The sequence below is a fragment of the Terrapene carolina genome, unplaced genomic scaffold, assembly GCF_002925995.2.
Source record: "Terrapene carolina triunguis isolate 2854851 unplaced genomic scaffold, T_m_triunguis-2.0 Scaffold69, whole genome shotgun sequence".
Classification (NCBI taxonomy): Eukaryota; Metazoa; Chordata; order Testudines; family Emydidae; genus Terrapene; species Terrapene triunguis.
In genome coordinates this window covers 31,053,064-31,072,557 of record NW_020664420.1, presented here as the reverse complement: position 1 = coordinate 31,072,557, position 19,494 = coordinate 31,053,064, and the positions used below count along the sequence as shown (strand labels likewise).

The window sequence follows — 19,494 nt, the reverse complement described above, 5'->3', positions numbered from 1 at the left end:
GTGGAGGTGCAGGGCAGAAGGCTGGGTGTGGGGGGGAGTTCAGGGGTCAGGACAGAGAGCTGGGGGTGTGTGGAGGTGCAGGGCAGAAGGCTGGGTGTGGGGGGGGGTTCAGAGCAGAGGGCTGGGGTGCTCGGCTCGTGGGGGTGCTCCCAGCCCCCTGCCCTAAGCGGCTCATGGCAGGGGGCTGGAAGGGATATGCCGTGTTCCACCCCCTTCCCCAAGGTCCTGTCCCTACCTCTTCTCTGCCTCCTCTACGGAGCAGGGAGCACGCTGCCGCTCGGCTCTGCGCTCTCTCGCCCCCTAGCAAGGGCGATCAACTGATCGGCGCAGGGAGAGGGAGGGGGAAGGGCAGGAAAGCACCACGCTGGGGGAAGAAGCGGGGGAGGGGGGAAGCTTGGCTGCCACAGGACCAAGCTTCTGCCTCCTTCTGCCTCAGGGGAGAGCAGTGGGCGGGGGGGGGCTGAGGGCCGGGACCTCGGCAGCGTGCCACTCAAAATCAGCTTGCGTGCCGTGTTTGGCACGCGTGCCGTAGGTTGCCGACCCCTGATCTAGGGTTATACTACATCACAAATTGAATATGAGACAACAATGTGATGCATATGAGAAAAAGACTAATATCATTGTGGGGTGTATTAACAGGAGCATCATACGTAAGACACAAGAGGTAACTGTTCTACTCTACTTGGTGCTGGTGAGGTCTCAGCGGAAGTACTGTGTTTAGTTGTCAGTGCCACACTTTAAGATGTGTATAAATTTGAGAGAATCCAGAGGACAGCAACAAAAAATAATAAAAGGTTTAAAAACCTGATCTATGAGTAAATATTACAAAAACGGGGCATATTTAGCCTTGAGAAAACAAGTCTGAAGGGGGACCTGATAAGTCTTCAAATATGTGAGGGCTGTTATCGAGGATGGTGATGAATTGTTCCCTGTGTCCACTGAAGGTAGGACAGGAAGTAATGAGCTTAATCTGCAGCAAGGGAGATTTAGGTTAGACATTAGGGAAAATATTTCTATCAGAATAGTTAAGCACTGGAACAGGCTTCCAAGGGAGGTTGCTGAATCCTGGTCATTGGAGGTTTTAGAGAAGAGGTTAGACAAATATCTGTCAGGGACGGTCTAGGTATACTTGGTCCTGCCTCAGAGCAGGGGGGTGGACTAGATGACTTCTCGAGGTCCCTTCCAGCCCTACATTTCTATGATTCTATTAAAAGTTCAATGCCCATCCCACATAAAGATTGAGCTGCTGTTATGACACACCTTGATGGAAACAACACTAATTAGCGTAGCTGAATTAATGTGGATCAGGATAAGTATTATATAGTAGGAAAACAACAGAGCCAAGGCAGAAGCAGATAAAGCAAATGGAACAAAGGCTCCAGAAAGCCGTAATAGCACCATCATGGGCACACTTATAATCATATGTACACTTTCTTTCATCCAGATAAGATGAACGAATTTATAAATTTATAACTGGGAAACAAAGAAAAGAAAAGCACTTTGCAAAGATGAGTATTACCCAAGGATAAATTTTATCCTCATTTACAGGTGAGGAGATTGAGTTGATTTTCCTAGTGGCCCAGCTGGAAAAAAATCTCCTTGTCTCCTGGACCCTTATTCTAACTACTAGAAAAAGCTATAGCAGTGCTGAGGTTCTTTTTTCACCATTTAAAAAACAAACAAACCAATAAACAGCCATTTCAGTCATTACCATACTGGGGTGGATTTGAACTAGTGACCTAGGTAGGAGATGGACAGCTTCATATCCAATTATCAATCTCTCAAGCAATCCAGTTTCCCTTACTATCTTTATGGGCAATTGACTTCCTGTTTGAGCTCTAAAATTGATTACTCATAAAAAGGCAGTTAAAGTTGTGATATAACCAGAGACAGATTAAGGCTAAATATGGTTCATGTCTGATCAAAACCACAGGATACCAAAACATTCTAAGGAGAAGAAAAACAATGCTACTAGAAAAATAATTGTGAGTCACTTTTAAAGGATGACGGTACTCAGCCATACTTTAATCTGACCCTGGTCATGCATACTTTTTTTGTCCCATCAAAATTTTAAAAGCCAGATACAAAACCCACTATTATGAAAACAAATTGAAAAATGTAATATTCTCATTATTTGTCTTCCAGTAGTACCCAGAATGTGCTAGACATCATCCACACACAATCCCTACCCTAAACAGTTTACAGTCTAAGAAGAGTTTACACAGATTATGTGGAAATGGATTGAGCACATCAGCAGAATTACTGATGATTTCTTCTGAGATGCTCAGGCCCAGCTGTATAAATGGTAGCAATAGCACAAATGGAAGGGGCTCTTCATGCAATCTAGGGCAGTGGTTCTCAACCAGGGGTCTGAGGCCTCCTGGGGAGCCATGACCAAGCATGGCCGGCATTAGACTCGCTGGGGCCCAGAGCAGAAAGCCAAAGCCCCACCACACTGGACTGCAGCCCAGGGCCCCAAGCCCCATCACCCAGGGCTGAAGCCAAAGCCTGAGCAACTTAGCTTTGCAGTGCCCACTGTGGTGTGTGGCCCCGGGGCAATTGCCATGCTTGCTACCCCTTGAGGCTGGCCCTGGCTTTTATATGCAGAAAACCAGTTGTGGCACAGGTGGGCCATGGAGTTTTTATAGCATGTTGCAGGGGCCTCCGAAATAAAAAGGTTGAGAACCCCTGATCTAGGGAATAAAGATGTACTGCAGGTCCACTTCAGCATAACACAACAATGTTTTCAAATAAAGATTTGTAGCACATACAAAGAGGCTGTAATCCCCAATGGTACAACGTAGTTTTGTTGGCTCAAGTACAGCTATAAGAAACAGAAAGCTTACTGGTCTGCATATACTATAGATGTGTCATGCGTGGCCAAGAAAGTGCTGATAAAGCATCCACACTTTAGAGGTATTACAAGCTGGGGAAAAAAAAGACACTAGATAAACTTAATATCTACAGTTCTTCAAAAAAATGTTCACCAATATGCAATGTAAGGGAGCTTCATACACGTCATCCAGAAACAAGAGTGATATTATTCAGCAGGTGGAATATACAAGGTCAAGGAAATTATGAAATTAAATAGTACATGAACTTTGTAGAAATCATTTTCTGTGTGGGAAAGTCAACTTACATTTTTATGGACACAATGGGACATATTAATGGAGTTACACCAGGGTTGAATTTGCTCCACAAAGTAGCATGATACAAAGGCAACTAGAGAGGCATTTACATTAGGATTGAAACATTTAGCACTGGTTTTCTACATGATTCTACACCAATAACATGTCACCACCAGCAAAATGAACAAATTTATTGAAAGCATATATTAAACATATACACTCAAAATTTCATCCTCATTAATGATTCCTAACATGAGACTGCTTTGCTTTTGTGCAAGTGACTCTCAGCACTGCTGTGCCTTCCTCTGCATTATCAATCATTTCTACTATGGTTGGAGTTTTTGGCATCTTGTGGCCCTCATTTCACTCCTTTGTGCAGTCATTCTTTTTGAAGTTTGACAATGGACAATATCGCTAGACCTCTCCAGTGTCAGTTCACTCAAGGTTCCATCCTAACAAAACTTTCAATGCTGCTCAAGTATGTTAAAGATTTTTTTTTAAATGGTGGCAATTTAATGTTATTGAAGTTAATTGGTTTATAAAATATTGCTGAGTGGTATTTTGATACTGTTTCATTAGCTGTTATCACTGAGTGCTGGTGATCACTGAAAAGCCAAATATTTTCCTTTCCCAAAGATACTAAGTGTGAAATCTTGGCCCTGTAGGGCTATTGGCCTGTTTCTCCAGCTCAATAAGGACTGATGCCATGTCCAACAAATGATCAGGTCCTCTTTCTCAGGCCTTTATTTATTCTTCAAATACAAAACTCACAAAGTAAAACAAAACTCTTCCCCAGTACTCCTACAGGGGCCTATCACAGGAACCAGCAGATACCATTCTCAACTGAGCTCTTTCCACCTTTACAGGAATTTTCCTGGCCCCTTCCCAGCTGGGTCTGCTAATCCTCTCCACCAGGCCCAAACAAAAAGGGGCTCTTAAAGCCTCAGTAGAGGGCTGGCTGTCTCACAGCCCTAGTAGTTCCTTAAAGGGGCAGACCACCCTTTTACAGGTCCAACTGAAGTCAATGGCTGTTTTAAGTCCCATTGACTTAAAAAGAGCAGGGATTTCATCCCAGCTGTAACCTAGTTGTGTCGGTTGTAGAGATTTAAGACCCTAAAGTCATTGCATACTGCTTTGATACACAAAAAGGAAGGGGAGTCAGGGTGGGTGCTCCATATGGGGAGTTGGGGTGTCAGGGAGAAGAGGTGGAGCAGTTCCTACCTGCTCCCTGGCCTTATTCCAGGTGCCATGGCAGCTGCACCAGCCCCTCTGGGTCTCATTCTCTCCTCTGCTTGCCCCTGCAAATGTCTGCAGTTTACAGGGAATGGCGCACACTGGTGAAAACACAGATCAGCTCCCACAATATTTATACTGCAAAGGTGAAAGCCCACACTGCACTGTGATTCCACCACCTCCAAGACACAGATATTTTTTCTATTTGCTGTAATGATTTTAAAAGAAGAGCATGTATATTGGTATGAATAAGGGTAGTGCTTTGGGAAAGCTTGGGTCTAGAAGTGGGTTTTGCATTTAGCTCTGAATGTGTTGAGCCTAAGTGGCCTCCACTCTGTATAAAGTTGTGATGTTGACTGGGCTAGTGCTTGTTTTGCAGTGTACTTTGACAGTGTAGCATCACTATAATGGAGAAAAATAAATGAACTGAACAAAAACCAGAAAGGGGTCATAGATATCTAATCTGCCAGATTAACAGGGGTATCCAAAATACCTGACTTGCCTGCATCATTATACAGTACTCTTAGGCTACCACTTTCTTTAATTTATCTTCAATAAGTACATCCAGGAATGTCACCAAAGGAGATAATGTTATGTTGCTTTCCAGGAAATGATGATGATAAACATATCATTTAGCCATGGATGGCCTGTTCATTTTAAGGTCTACCTGTTTTTGGAAACTAGGGATTTCCCCTGCTATAATAAACTGTTAACTTAGATAACGCAGTTTGTAAAACCATCTAACAATGCTAATACAACATCTTAGAAATAATAACCACATCATTGATTTAGATGAGCTCTGCATTTTCCTGACATTTGTAGAAGAAATTATACAAAGAGACAGACACTTAGAGAAAAGTTAAGAGATTCCAGTGCTTATATAAGGGCTTCAAGAATTAGAACATTCAAAAACCAGTAGGAGAACACTTCAATCTCTCTGGACACTCAATAACAGACTTAAAAGTGGCAATTCTTCAACAAAAAATCTTCAAAAACAGACTCCAATGAGAAACTGCAGAACTGGAAATAATTTGCAAACTGGACACTGTCAAATTAGGCCTGAATAAAGACTAGGAGTGGATGGGTCACTACAAAAACTAATCCCCCCGCTGATACTCACACCTTCTTGTCAACTGTTTGAAATGGGCCGCCTTGATTACATTGAACTCATTAGCACTACAAAAGTGATTTCCCTTGATATTCACCCCTTCTTGTCAACTGTTGAGAATAGCCCACTTCCACCTTAATTGAATTGGATCGACCCGCCACTTGGTAAGGCAACTCCCATCTTTTCATGTGCTGTGTTTTTATACCTGCCTCTGTATTTTCCACTCCATGCATCTGATGAAGTGGGTTTTAGCCCATGAAAGCTTATGCCCAAATAAATTTGTTAGTCTCTAAGGTGCCACAAGGACTCCTCGTTGTTAGTACAGGAAGTGAGACTGTGCTTTTCAGTGGATATTACAGACATAGCCTGGACAGTACTGCCTTAGAAAATTTTAAATTTGTATTTAAGAATGCATAAATTATTCTATGACAAAGATCTGCATGTAGCAAAGATTTATGTATAACATATACCCAGTGGAAAGAATTTTAGATCAATCAGATTTCTTGCCAATTATTATGTCCTTTGGTAAAGCACAGTCATTACTTGTTCCTCATGTGGTGCCCTTTAAATAATACAAATATATATGAGAAACAAGCACACAAAACCTGGGAATGGAAATTGCTAAACAGATCAATCTAGTTCAAGTAAACTGCAAGATCTCTGAATCCACCATGCTAAAACTTCAATCCTGCAAACACTAAGGCATGTGCTTTACTACCATGAGCAGCCCCATGGCAATCAACGGGATCACTTACAGTGGTAAAATTAAGCATGTGTAAGTGTAAGCAAGAGTGGGGTCTAACACACTGTTCTATCTAGCAATACTGTAGGCTTTTACTATAGCAAAAATATTCCAGGCAAATGTACTTTACCTTCCCCACTTGTTGACATTTTGCATCCATTTTATGTGCAACAATACACTACTACTTTTAGGATTCTGAACCACATCAAGACAACAAGGAAGTTCAACTAATTTAACTTGGAGGTCCAGTAGTTGGCCTGTTGTGCCTTTTTTTAATGGAGACAGAACCCTCTTGGATTTATGGCAACGTGTGTATACATAGATTTAAAAAAATTCCAAACCAAGACTTTACTGCATGCACTCCTCCCCCAGGGGAGACCATGAGAGAACAAACACATCACAGATGTACGTCACGTGGCTTAATGCACTACGGGAAGGCTACAGTGATGGGCGTGGTGGTATAAGCACTACATAGAGCAGAATACCAACTGTTGTTCAATTACAAACAAGGTATTCGCACACACCCCTGTAAAATGAGCCGACAGGTCCCACCACACTGCACGTTGGCGTATAAAGTGAGTTGATCACGGCGCTTTAGGAGAATAAATGTGTTTCTTTTCCTGCTCTAAGTCAGAGGGGGGGGCGCGGGGGGGGGGTTTACCGGACTTTGGCTTTGGGGTGTAGATGATTTACCCGTTAGTCTCCCAGGGTTACACCCCCGCCTACGACACTGGGGTATTTGTCACTGACGGGCTCAGTTTCAAAGCGCACCACCAACATCTGCCCAAAGGAGCAGCGCGGACTCTGCTTTTCCAAGGGGCTTCTGCAGCCCCCACCCCGCTCATTATCTGCCAGACTATGTTAATATGTGTGTGTGTGGGGGGGGGACTCTGTACCCCTCCCCCTTCTGTCCCCCTGAGGGAGCCTTATCTCCGCCCCGCCCCTTCTTCAGGGGGTCCGCACTCAGCCACACACGGCGAGAGACGACGAGCACGAGCCAGCTCCTCGCGTGAACTAACTGACGGACAGACAGCTCCAGCCCGCTCCCGCGCGAACAGCCATGCGCATGCTGTTTACCTACCAGCTGCCCCGGAAGTGCCCCGCGCACTACTCTGCCCCCACAGAGCAATGGCAGAGACATCGCCGCCGACCGCAATCACGTGACTCCAGTCCAGGCTCCGAGAAGCACCGGCTGAAGGGACACTCTAGCCGGCGCCAGACATAGGCGTAACGGCGGGGGTGGGGCCGCGCTGTCTCCTTTTCCTGTTTCCGGTTGGCCAGTGAGTCTCCTGTCCTCGCGGCTTCTGGTTGTGGAGCCGCTGTTGGAGCTGGCGAGGCAGCGTGAGGAGGGGTCAGTTCTTCCCTGGGGCTTGGGCGGGCTCTAGTGCGAGGGCTCCCCAGAGACCCTGCCGCTGGGCCCGCGTTCCCGCGCAGGAGGCGCCGCCAGCCGACCCTTCGCCCGCCACGGGGCAGTGATTGATTCAGCCCCTCCCCTCGGGTGCCGCTGGCTGCGCTCTGCAGAGCGCTGGGGCGGGGGAAGGGAGCGTGACCCGACACGCTGGGGGAGGGGGACACTGTGGGCTCCTCAGCCCGCTGCGGGGGTCGGCTCCGCCCCCAACGACTCGTGCAGTGAGCGGCTCGCTCCCGCCCGGGCCCCGCTCCAGGTACGGGTAGTCGGAGCGGACACGCTGCTCCCGCCCCAGTGCGGGGCTCCCTGCGCCGAACGCCAGCCGCATTCCCTGTATCGTCTCGCTACCAATCCCGCGTTTAGCGTGGACCGCAGATACGCTAGGCCCGGGACTTTTAACTCTGGGGTGCGGAGAAACCACTGGGGGGTCCCGCCGGCTCCGGGGCTGGAACAAGAGTTTAAAAGAAAACGAACTTGGCTGCATAAACAACCCACCTGGGAACAATCCGTTATTTACTGGTCTGAATAGGAAAGGTGAGAGGTGGGTGGAAAGCATGTGTTGGAGAACGATCGTAACAGCTGAGTTCTGCTTCCCACCCTCTATCTAAATAAATGTGAAGCACTCTGAATAACTGTGTAACGGGGACAGATATTGAATACTGCACTGCATAGGCACGGTAACTTGCACTATTTTTATAACTATGTAATGAAACGATTTTATCATTCAATTTTTACATAGGGTTTCCCCAATTGGATGGTAGAAAAGATGTTTGATATCAAAGCATGGGCTGAATATGTTGTGGAATGGGCTGCGAAGGACCCATATGGCTTTCTTACCACTGTGATCTTGGCCCTTACACCATTGTTCCTAGCAAGTGCAGTGCTATCATGGAAACTGGCAAAAATGATTGAGGCCAGGGAGCGAGAGCAAAAGAAGAAACAGAAACGCCAGGAAAATATTGCAAAAGCCAAACGAACAAAGAGGGATTAAGCGAGGCAAAATGCCTTCCTTGTGCAAAAAAGTGCTTTTGTTGAAGCATTCTTGTACACTTATATCTTTGTGTGGTGTTGTCTTCCTCCAGCAATCTTCTTGAACTGACATTTCAACCCCTGAAATTATTCATGTTCTGCTTAAACAATTTGTGGTGTTATCTCTGTCTAATCTGCAATGGCATTTGATGTGTATATTTCAACCAGATATCACTTTCCAATGAGTTTACTTTTGTATGTTTACATGACATACACTAAAATGAATGGATTGGTGGTGGTGGGGCTTGTTTTTTTTAAAATTGGAACTGCTTTAGCAATTGTTCAAACATGTCAATATTAAATTATGGAAGAAAAAATTAAAATGTCTGACTTTCTAAAAATACTGCAGTCATTGGTTTTCTAGAAGCTTAGGAACTTTGTTTTTATACAGCCTTTTTTTCTACTGTTGATTTGTCTTCATTATAGTACCTTTTTTTTTTTTTTTTTTTTTTTTTTTCCTGGTTTCAACTTGGCCCTGGAATAGCAGTCCTTGTTTCTGAAGCAGTTGTCAGCTTTGTGTTCTCAGGAGTTTGTTTTATTATATGAACAGTGTTAGCATTTCATATTAACTCAACTAAATTCTTCATGAGTGGCTCTCAAAATCTGCTTCCTGGACTATCAGTAGCCCACTGAGCCTTTTTTGGATAGTTCACAGAAGGAAACTTTTTACAACCAAGCAGTAGGCAAATGACTTCATTTTCACAATATCCCAATGTGAACAGCTCTTGCCTACAATATACTTCACAAAATGAATGTAGAGATCCATTTGGCAAATAACTAAATATCATTCTAGGTTTAGGTGATGACAACAGTAACTCTAGAGCAGCAGAGGAACTGCTTTGGATATTACCAGCTTTGGAAGGATGGCTTAATGAAAAGAAACAAAAGCTGCATGTGATTCTAGTGCTGTAAACATTGCAAAGTTAGTTGGAGCTAAGGCTAACAGATTTAATTTATTCAGATTTTTCTGTCCAAAGAATAATAGTAAAAGTGAAAAATGTGTAGTTTAATGTGCTCTAGCAAATCTTAATTTTTATTACTACTATAGTTCCAATGGGTCTGATCCTGTAGTAGCAATCAAGTTTTAGGCCCTGTTCCAATAACATCTCTTAACCAGAGCGAATAGAGTTGTGGTTTGTCATACTGGATTCTCATGCCTAGCTCTTCACTTCGTATGTAAAGGATAAACCCTTATGAAAGCAGATGCTCTATATTATTGAAAGGAGGAAGTGAATAGGAGATGATACATACCAATACAAATAAACAGGAAGTTTTGTTAAATCAATCTTGGGGCTTGTCTACACTGGCAATTTACAGCGCTGTAACTTTCTTGTGCGGGGGTGTGAAAAAACAACCCCCTGAGCGCAGCAAGTTTCAGTGCTGTAAAGCACCAATGTAGACAGTGCATAAGCACTGGGAGCCATGCCCCTCGCAGAGGTGGGTTGTTTTTTTTTTTTTAAAGAGCGCTGGGAGAGCTCTCTCAGCACTGCGCCGTGACCACATATAAGGCACGTTAACAGTTGCCAGTGTAGACTACCCCTTAGGTAAAAGATGTGAAACATTGAGGTGTAATAGTTGGCTTTCTTCTGAGTGTTGCTCAAGACAAGTATTGTTAGAATGTAAAGCGTCTTCTCACCTTTTTATGATCTACTGGATTAAGTCTTCAGTGTTTGTCTTCAATATGGTTACACCTTGGTATTTATACAGTTTTGATAGTTTTGAGTCTGTTCCATTTTAAAACTAACTACATTACATAAATAAATTTGATACTTTTTTTTTAAAATGTGTTCGTTCTTTATTCTGACTTCTAAAAATGTGTAACAGCTGTAGAGCAAAGGAATGTGCTATCTGTACAATACTTAAGTATATATTTCCTTAAAGAAAGGGTTCTAAGGAGAATGGGTTCAACATACATTAGTAAGTGAAAATGATCCAATTTAACTAATTCTTAGGCATAATCCTCTTAAAAGTGGTGTGACTTATTGTATGTGTCACCAATGAATGCACTATTGTTTTTTATAGTAGGCATAGCTCACTCTGTGTGGCTGATGTAAAGGACTCACACTCTTAAAATCTCCAAGTGAAGCATTTGTTAACCAGCTGATGCATTCTGACTGGGAACATTTGTCCTGTGTTGGAGGTGGAAGGTAGAATCTCACCATGCACACCAATTAAAGCCAGGTGTAGTCTAGTTAATTTATAGAATCAGAAGGTAGACATGGAAAATACATGTTATTTGTTTAGTCTATTATTGCAAGATTGTTTCCTATATTAATTTTTTGTTCAGTCACTTTAAATCCCATGTGATGTGTTTCCACCACTTTCCTTTATTTTAATATCGCAGCATGTGCTGGGTGCCTCCCACTACAGCAAAAACATGTTCGTAAACGTGGATTTCTGAATCACTTAAGACACTGAAAATCTCAGATGAGGCTACACCCCAGTTTTGGACATGTGCAGCCTGGGGAAGGATGAAAGGAACAAATAAGATGTTAGGAATAACTCAGCATGATGGAGCAAGTAATTTTAAAATGTGCCAGGCTTCTTATAGACACTGGAGAAGGAAGTTAAAGGGTTCTCTTAAAAGAGGGTAGTGGCTTAGAGCAGCTCAAGATGGGGGGTCTAGGGGCAGGGCTAAATATAACAGGGGTAACAGAAGCATCAAAACCAACACCTTTGGTAGATAGGGGGACGGACAGAAAAGTGGTACAAAAACAGGTCAGACAACTCTGGCCTTGAAGATAAACTTGAAAATGATGGAGTAGAGAAAGGGGGGAATTCAGGCAGTGGCTGGGGGCTGGTATCAGGTTGGGTAAGATGGTCTACCTTGACTGCTGAACAATGTTGTGAGTTAAGCTTTTTCTTTTGGCAGCTGCAGGGCAGATACTAGATCCAAACTCACTCTGCTCATTCTCACACCATGGCATAACCCATCAAGATATTTTTTTGAAGTATACTCTTTCCCTTTTGCAAGCAGTAATAATCACACACAGTTTTTCCCTTTATCATATAAAATATTTCATAGTGGTCAGTCTCAGATACCATTCAGTCCTATTTCTAAAATTGTTTGGGAATATGGTGGGGGAGAGAAGCAGTACAGTGGGGGTAATAATATAGCTCTGGCCCTTTAAATTTCATAAAATTGATAGAATTTAACAAAAGAATCTAAACTTAATTAAAAATCATGTTTGCCTTCATAATCTATGGTTACAATCTTATAAATTAACACAAACCAGTGAAGTTCTTAGGATACAAACACGTGGTCCATTCATTGCAAGGGTGGGGCTACCTCTGAAAACTAGTGACAGTAAGTGTTAACGTCAGCATTGATCATTTTAAGAAACCTCTATCTAACAGGGGAGAAGCTGGTTCTTTTCAAAGGGTGCTGGGCTAGTGAAGCAAGAGATCAAAATGTCAAACCATGTATATGGATAGGAAATGAGAAAAAAAGAGATGCATCTTTTCTTCAGCTGCTAAAAGCTTCAGCTGCCTCTCAAGAGCCTGAAACCTTAACTCACTCTTGCAAAGGAGCCAAAGCCTCCAGCTCTTCCTGTCTGACAACTTCTGTAATGAAGTTGTGTATTATCCAAATCAAATCCTATTGCACATTAAACATTTCGGGGTAATGCATAGTTGAAAGACATTCTAACACTGATGTCCAAAGTTGAATATCAAAACAAGTAGTATTGTCTGATATTTTTCATATTTCAATAGTTTTTTGTTTTGCTGTTGAAGCTCTTACAAGTCTGACACCTTCCGCACAGAATTTAGGGCCTGTGTGCCACAGCTTTTAGGGAGACCTAGCCAGAGCACTCTCCACTGTTATCAGATGTGCTAAGTCATTAACACAGAGCTCAGATGCTTTTACCACCAAGTCAGGACAACCTGTACAGAGCAGGTTTAATAGCACTGGGGGGAAGAGGGACAAAGTCTGCACCCTGTCTACACAAGTTTTTACACTTTTACTATCACTGATGTAGCTGCACCATTACTGGCCCTTCCTGTAATCCTGATACAAATTTTATTGCTGTAGACCAGGGGTAGGTAACCTGTGGCACGTGTGCCAAAGGCGGCACGCGAGCTGGTTTTCAGTGGCACTCACACTAGCCATCGGTCCAGGGGGCTCTGCATTTTAATTTAATTTTAAATGAAGCTTCTTAAATATTTTAAAAACCTTATTTACTTTACATACAACAATAGTTTAGTTATATATTATAGACTTATAGAAAGAGACGTTCTAAAAACTAATTTATTACTGGCACGCGAAACCTTAAATTAGAATGAATAAATGAAGGCTCGGCACACCACTTCTGAAAGGTTGCTGGCTCCTGGAGTAGACACTGCCTAGCCTCTCATCTAGCTGGAGTACCGCAGTCGACGGCGAGCACTTCCTGGTTCGACTTACCGTGTCCAAACAAGATGCGATAAGTCGAACCCAGAAGTTCGATCACTCGCCGCCAAACTACCGGGTAAGTGTAGACATACCCTAGGAGATCTTAAATTCCTGGAAAATAAGAGTGCTTCCACACTCTGCTCTTATTTGACTCAGACTGATTCCATATAGCACTTTACACTACTTACAGATGGCCAGCAAGACACACACTTGATTTTACCATCCATTAATGCAGCTACAAAATATAGTCCCTTAAAATTAACAAAGAATATAATCTCTCTATATTGTTGAAGTGCTTTATGTTAATGAGGTCAAACAGACCCTACAATCACCTAGGAGAGCCAACAGCATTGACCATATTAAAAGGCAAAAATAGGCAGGGAACTCTTTGGGGTTCCAGAGAAATGCATGATGATTAAGCAAAAAAAATCTAGATTTGATAGCGCAAAAGGTCATTTCTAAGCTTCATGTCTACAAATAAGCTATGTGAAATCCATTATGTTGAAGACCAGATTATAGTTATATTTAAAAAAAAATTGTTACCTTTAAGGAAAAATGCCTGTCAAAAGAAAGTATATTATGACATTTTCCTATCTCAATGAACTAAATAGAATGAACTCAAGAATAACAAAAGATTACCAATTACTTAAAAAACCCCCAAAAATTAAGTAGCAGTAGTTTTTATACTAAGATTTACTAATTAGTAACGAAGAATTCAATGATGTCTAAGATCTGGCTGTGTAAAAACAAATGAAAATTAACTTTAATATATCAGTTTATTTCTCACACAACAGTTGGTAAATGAAAAAGTTTTCTTCAGTCATGTTGCTTGTTAGAGCAATTACCTATGCAATTCATTGGCAAGATTTTTCACATTACAACTGTTTATTTATTACGGCTACTGCTATCTGGTGGGATCCAGGAACCTGGCTGAAAGGTTTTTGCAGTGCTGGATGGGTCTGGTGAAGGCTCATTCTTTCCATAGTAAGGGGATGATGCATGGCCTTTAATTTGAGTTTGAACTGGTTCAGCAACAAATCCCTCATATTCCTTGGTCTGAAGGAGGCTGTCCTTTTCAGAAGCATCTGTGATTTTCACTTTTATTTCTTTTCTATAGTTTTCATTCTTAAGAATTTCCTGCAAAAAGCCACCAGGCAAGAAGGAAAGTAGTTAAAGCAGACATCAATGTAATTTACACTACTGAAATAGCAAACTAAAACCCATAGGTATCTTTTTTTCTTAAACTTAATTTTATACATTCTCTCTTCATATGCATTTGCAAAATAAAGATAGTCAAAATGCATTGCTTTGGATTACTGCAATTCTAATCATAGCTTAAAAAATGCTTCAATATTTTGATTAACTTGTTAAAGCAGAGCTGAACTGCACTATTCAAAGCTGATATTAGATCAAAATGGAAGGCTTGTTAAATACACTTCTGATCAAAATGTGAAAATACATATAAAATTTGCTGCACCTTCCACATAGTTTTCTGATGTAAGACCTTATATCACACAGTTGTTTCAAATTATCATTTGCATACCACACACACACGATAAAAGGAAGCACCTAAGAACCTTTGTAAAAAAAAACTTCTTAAAGAGGCCTGATTTGGTTTCATAATCCTGGGGGTAATGTAGTTGTGGCAGAAAACTGTGCCAATGGAGCAGCACAGAATGAACCAGATGCTTCAGGTAACAACCTCTACAAAAAATTCTTAGCACAGTAGCAGTCACTATTAGTGATACTTGCCATCTTGCTGAGAGGAAAATCAGAAAGATTCCAAAATAGGTATGAGTGGAAATAAAGCAAAATGGGGAAATAGTGCCCAGAAGACTCTGAAAATAAGAAAAATACTTAATAGTGAAGAAGTGAGTTTTGTTTGTCCTTTTCTTATCTGCTCAGATATATCCCACATTAGGTGATGTTGTATATATCAGTAATAAAACTTCCCTAATGCTTAGATTGTAGGAGATAGCAAAGACTGAAAAGCAAAAGCAGAAAAGATTACATGCTTTTTATAGTAATTTCCACCCAAGGATCTTAAAGCATTTTAAAAACCTTTGTGAAGTAGGTGGTTATGACACTCTGGGATACAATCCAGACCAGTGAGATGTTGTCACCTCTTCCCTGCCACTTGGGGTGTCTTACAATGCTTTCTTGCTATAGCTCCCACCTGTGCCGCTAACAAACAGCCTGCCAGCATGCAGGTCACAGCCTGAATATCTGTGTATAGCCACAGCCCTGATCCAGCAAATCTGACCTCAGGAGCCTGTCATCAAACCCCAGCCATCCTCTGGCTTCCAGCCTTTGGTTACTACTTACAAGGTGACCCCCAACACACTCTCAGTCCTGAATTTCCTCCCCAAAGTATGTGTCCAGCCCTCTCCTGGACAGTACAGATATATTACTTCTGTTGCTCCTCTAAGGGGATCAGTATAGAACAGTCTGCTACGATAAATGGAGTTACCGAAACAATTCACAACACTAGATTAGTTTTATTTAAAGAATAAACCAAGTTTATTTAACTACAAGGAGATGTACTTACTTAAAACCTAAGTATAAAGCATTAAAGTCAGAAACGGTTACAAGAAAAACAAAGATAAAATGCTAAACATGCTTCAAGGTGAAATTCTTACCACAGGTTCCCAATAACTTTGCTGACCAAGTTTCTGGTCAGGATCTGCTCTTGGAGTCCAAAGGGTATTTCTTTTTTCTTCTTAGGTGAAGGAGAGAGATGGATAGGGAGAAATAACTTGGGGTGTTTTTGCCCCTTACTTTTCTAGTTCAGTTGCCCTTTTAAATGGATTTTCCAGATGGTTACCCCTAGAAAAGTTCCTTCCAGCTGTGAGGATGGATATGTGGGGTGTCCTGGTAAAAGAGGTTTCATGCTATCGTTTGCTAAAATGCAGATTTGCCTTGCTCCCTCTTGTTGTTTCAAGGACCTTGTTTACTACTTATATGTAAATTAAAGCAAATAAACATTCCTTTGTTTAAGAGCTGCTTGACCAGTCCTGCCTAATTGAGGCTGCATGGGTTTAAACATGTGCTACCAATATCATTTAGGAGGAATTCTTAACTTTTCATATAATGTTGCTACATGTATTTCATCATGATAATATTGACCAATGAGTTATTAGTTTTCAAATGAGACTTTACAAGGCATATTTTTCTCAAAGATTATTACAATCGTGTGCAAGGTGTGAATACAGGGGTGCTTTCTGTCACGGTATTATCCCCACTATCTAGAATGGGGATAAAAATTATCTAGAACAGCAAAGTAATGATTCTTCATCATTGTCAAGATGTAATAATGAATTTGCATTGTCCCCCAAGTCTGCCCTCATTTACCATACACTAGTGTAAATCTAGAATAACTTCACTGATTTCCAAGGACTTATTCCAGATTTGTCTTGTGTAAGTCTTTCACCCTTAAATAATCAAAACATATGCTTTTAGTATCTGGGAAGTGTTTATAGTCTGTTAAATGGATATTAAAATTGGTACTAAAAATGTAGGGATCTAGTCCATTTTGTTTTTGAAACAGCTATTTACTAATCCCAAATCTTTGCAAGTGATAGCTAATTAAATGAGCCTTACAGGATCAGATGAAAATAGTTTTAACTAAATCCTGTATGTTTTAGGGTTCATTTTATTCACTGATTTGTAACTGTAGTTTGGTTTTAAAGGATGCGCTAACGTTAATTGTTTCATCAGCTTTTACTGGCTAAGAGGCATGTGGAAAATAAAATAAAAAAATCTCTGATATCTGCACTATCCCTGGCTGTTGTGAAATTGGAGTTTTGATTTTGCCTGGCACCAGGATTTCACCACAGAAATCAGAAAATAAATAATCCATTGTATTTTTCTTAATCAGTATTAATCAGTATTGCAACGTCTAAGAATTAATCATTTGCAATCTACATACTTCAGAGGCAGACTTTAAAATGCAAGAATCGGTATTCAATTTATGCATAAAATTTATGCAACTAATATGTACATTTTAACAGAGGTTTGTGTGCAAGAAACTCCTGATTTGAGCGTATGAATCAGGAGTTTTGTGGAAATTTGCACATTTGAAAAACTGGCCCAAGCAGATAATGTTACAGATAGTTTTCTTGTAAAAATCTTGTCCATGGATTTTTTTTGTTTTGTTTTTTAAAGACAGGCACTGTCCAATCAAAATTTAGAATTTTCATATAAAGATTCTACAAAACATAAGACCAATACAAATGTTTCCGTATTTTTTAAAGTTCCAATTGGAAAGTTGTTTTTAAACAAACATTCCACTTGCAGCATTTGCAACCAAAACATTGCAGGAATGATAACTTAAAAGAGAAATGAACTATAAACAGAAGGGAAACTTACTTCATGGATTTTCATTGTCGGTATTGAAATGCAAAATGCAAACATCAGTGTATATGTGACAGTAAACTGGATATTTTTAATAGTTTAGTTTTAATTTAAGGTGGTGTGAATAACACAAACAGAAAAATAGGCTCAGTCTTAAAAGGGTAGTTTTTTAAACATTTAACACAAGCAAACACAGATGCTAAAGGTGGACCTTGTTTAATACAAGTTAGAGACAGTCTAGAATGCATTTCACCACCTCTCCTAGCTGTGTTATCAATCTGTAACTTGTGTTTTTTCAGATTCTGTTCACTTTCTTGGGGCAGTTCACTGGAAATTAAGTAGTGTTCTGAACATTAAATCAAACAAACAAAAACAGAAAAGGAACATTTCCCTGTTTGCAAACAGAATTCAGAATGTGTTTCAAGACATTGATACCGGCTGGTGGTCTGAGCACAAGATTTGGGGTGAAGTAAATCCTGAGTTCTAATTTCAGTTCTGCCCCTGACTCTCTTTATAGCCTTAGACAAGTGTCTCTTACATTCTGTCTAAATTTCTCCATCTGTAAAATGTGGATAATTTAACTTATCTTAGAGGAGGGTGTTAGTACTGATCAGTTATGTTTGAAGATGAAAGGGATTATTATTAGACTTGAAGGATTCAATTTCAGCCAGCAAATGACACTAATTTTTTCTTTCCCCCTCCACCCAAATGCTGACCAGACAAATCTCACTATTAATAATCTAAGCAGAGACAGAAAGTGTCATGATAAGCATGACATATACTGTATATAGAAGTCATCAACAACTGGTGCACTCTTTTGCTGTCAATTCTAGAGGTCAGTTAATAACAAAAGCGAAATACGTATATTACGGGGTAGATAAAAATCAATGATTTTAAAAAAAAATTTTTTTTAAATTGGATTTTTTTAAATTTAAATTGGATTATTTTGATAAAATGCTTTTTGAGGAAAAAATACCTATCTGAAGATAGTTTTAATTAAGATACATTATAGCTCAAAGCTATCTCATCATGGAATAGGGATTATAAATTCTATTTCTATAGTATGAGATAATATATTCATGTAATGTTTAAGAAAAGTTTTGTAAATGAGTTCCAATAGTTCATGGATTAGGGACCCAATCTTATGGGGTTCCAGGGGCTTCTGTATAGATTATTTAGGTTAATCTTTCTATCTACCCAATAGGACTCAGTGCTAAGTCTAGAAGATACCATCAGAGATGCTTAGTTTTGCCGTTCTCAAACTGTGGATTTGTGTCTCCAGAGATAACATGCTTGTTAACAACAAAAATGTTTTTAATAAATAAATAAATAAATATATAGAGGTGAGAAATAACAGACCTGAACCCTATTGTCCCTCTGCAAATTTGTGTACACAGAGTCAATCCCTTACCTCTCTAAAAGTGCAAAGTTTCAAAAAGTTCAATGAATAGAAGATTGCTGGGGGCGGAATAGATCTGGACAAGGAGAAGTAGTCTGGAGATAAATGTGAGAAGCCAGGGACAGGCAGTAGAAACAAAAGTGAAACTGTTTGAGCAGCATATTCCAGAAGTCTTTCTGAGTGTAGCCTTCATTGATTTGAGATCTACCATACCATTCTCTAGGGTTACCATTCGTCCGGATTCCCCTGGACATGTCCGGATTTTTGAGCTAAAAATAGCGTCCGGGGGGAATTTGTAAATGTCCGGACTTCTCCCCCGCCATGCAGAGCACGCGCGGCTAACAGGGCAGCCGGCCGGATGGTGCCACTTACATGAGGCTCCGACAGCCAGAGAGAGCCCCTCCTCCACTTCCCCCTCCTCTCCCCTGCAGCTGAGAACACTCCCTCCCTCCCTCCCTCCCTCCCTGCATTCGCAGATCGCCTCCGGCAGTCTGGAGCTCCTCCCCCGCTCCTCCTCCCCTGCCAGCCAGCCTGCCGGGACGAGCGTGCCGAGACAAACGGCTCAGGCCGTTCCTGAGCAAGTTCACAGAGACATTAGGCGAAGGCCAACAACAAGGGGGCCAGGGGGTCGGAAAAGGGGCAGGGAGGTTTTGGATGGGGCAGTCAAGAGACGGGGGGGGGGGTTGGGAGTTCGGGGGGGG

The 19,494-nt window shown here is 41.2% G+C and overlaps 3 protein-coding genes across 7 annotated transcripts in view; 1 reads left to right on the top strand and 2 right to left on the bottom strand.

The window, feature by feature from the left end:
- The window catches only part of LOC112102105 (THAP domain-containing protein 6-like), a 29,393-nt gene extending 21,730 nt beyond the window's left edge, over window positions 1–7,663 (bottom strand). For 2 of the 4 annotated variants that reach the window (XM_024193177.2, XM_024193176.2), the window contains exon 1: window positions 7,293–7,663. The gene's annotated coding sequence lies outside the window, so the exon portion shown is untranslated. Of the gene's footprint in view, window positions 1–4,349; window positions 4,410–7,292 lie in introns of those variants that run through there. The other 2 variants (XM_024193175.2, XM_024193179.2) reach the window with 2 other exon arrangements.
- A 310-nt stretch (window positions 7,664–7,973) lies between these two features.
- On the top strand, window positions 7,974–8,885 carry SMIM15 (small integral membrane protein 15). Of its 2 annotated transcripts, none has more exons than XM_029910899.1 (2): window positions 7,974–8,153; window positions 8,359–8,885. In XM_029910899.1, exon 2 carries the CDS (start codon window positions 8,374–8,376, stop codon window positions 8,608–8,610), a length of 237 nt encoding a protein of 78 aa, XP_029766759.1. In that variant the 5' UTR covers window positions 7,974–8,153; window positions 8,359–8,373; the 3' UTR covers window positions 8,611–8,885. The 2 variants fall into 2 exon arrangements, with proteins under 2 accessions (XP_029766759.1, XP_029766760.1); XM_029910900.1 differs by having other exon boundaries at window positions 7,974–8,160.
- Window positions 8,886–13,780: 4,895 nt separating this feature from the next.
- Window positions 13,781–19,494, bottom strand: part of NDUFAF2 (NADH:ubiquinone oxidoreductase complex assembly factor 2) — a 129,859-nt gene continuing 124,145 nt past the window's right edge. Inside the window, exon 4 of the mRNA XM_024193180.1 lies at window positions 13,781–14,178. Within this exon, the coding sequence (XP_024048948.1) occupies window positions 13,927–14,178 (252 nt within the window). The 3' untranslated portion in view covers window positions 13,781–13,926. The remainder of the gene's footprint in view (window positions 14,179–19,494) is intronic.

Excerpts from the sequence above, each read along its gene's own strand:
- SMIM15 (XM_029910899.1), top strand. The coding sequence starts at position 8,374 with ATGGTAGAAAAGATGTTTGATATCAAAGCATGGGCTGAATATGTTGTG.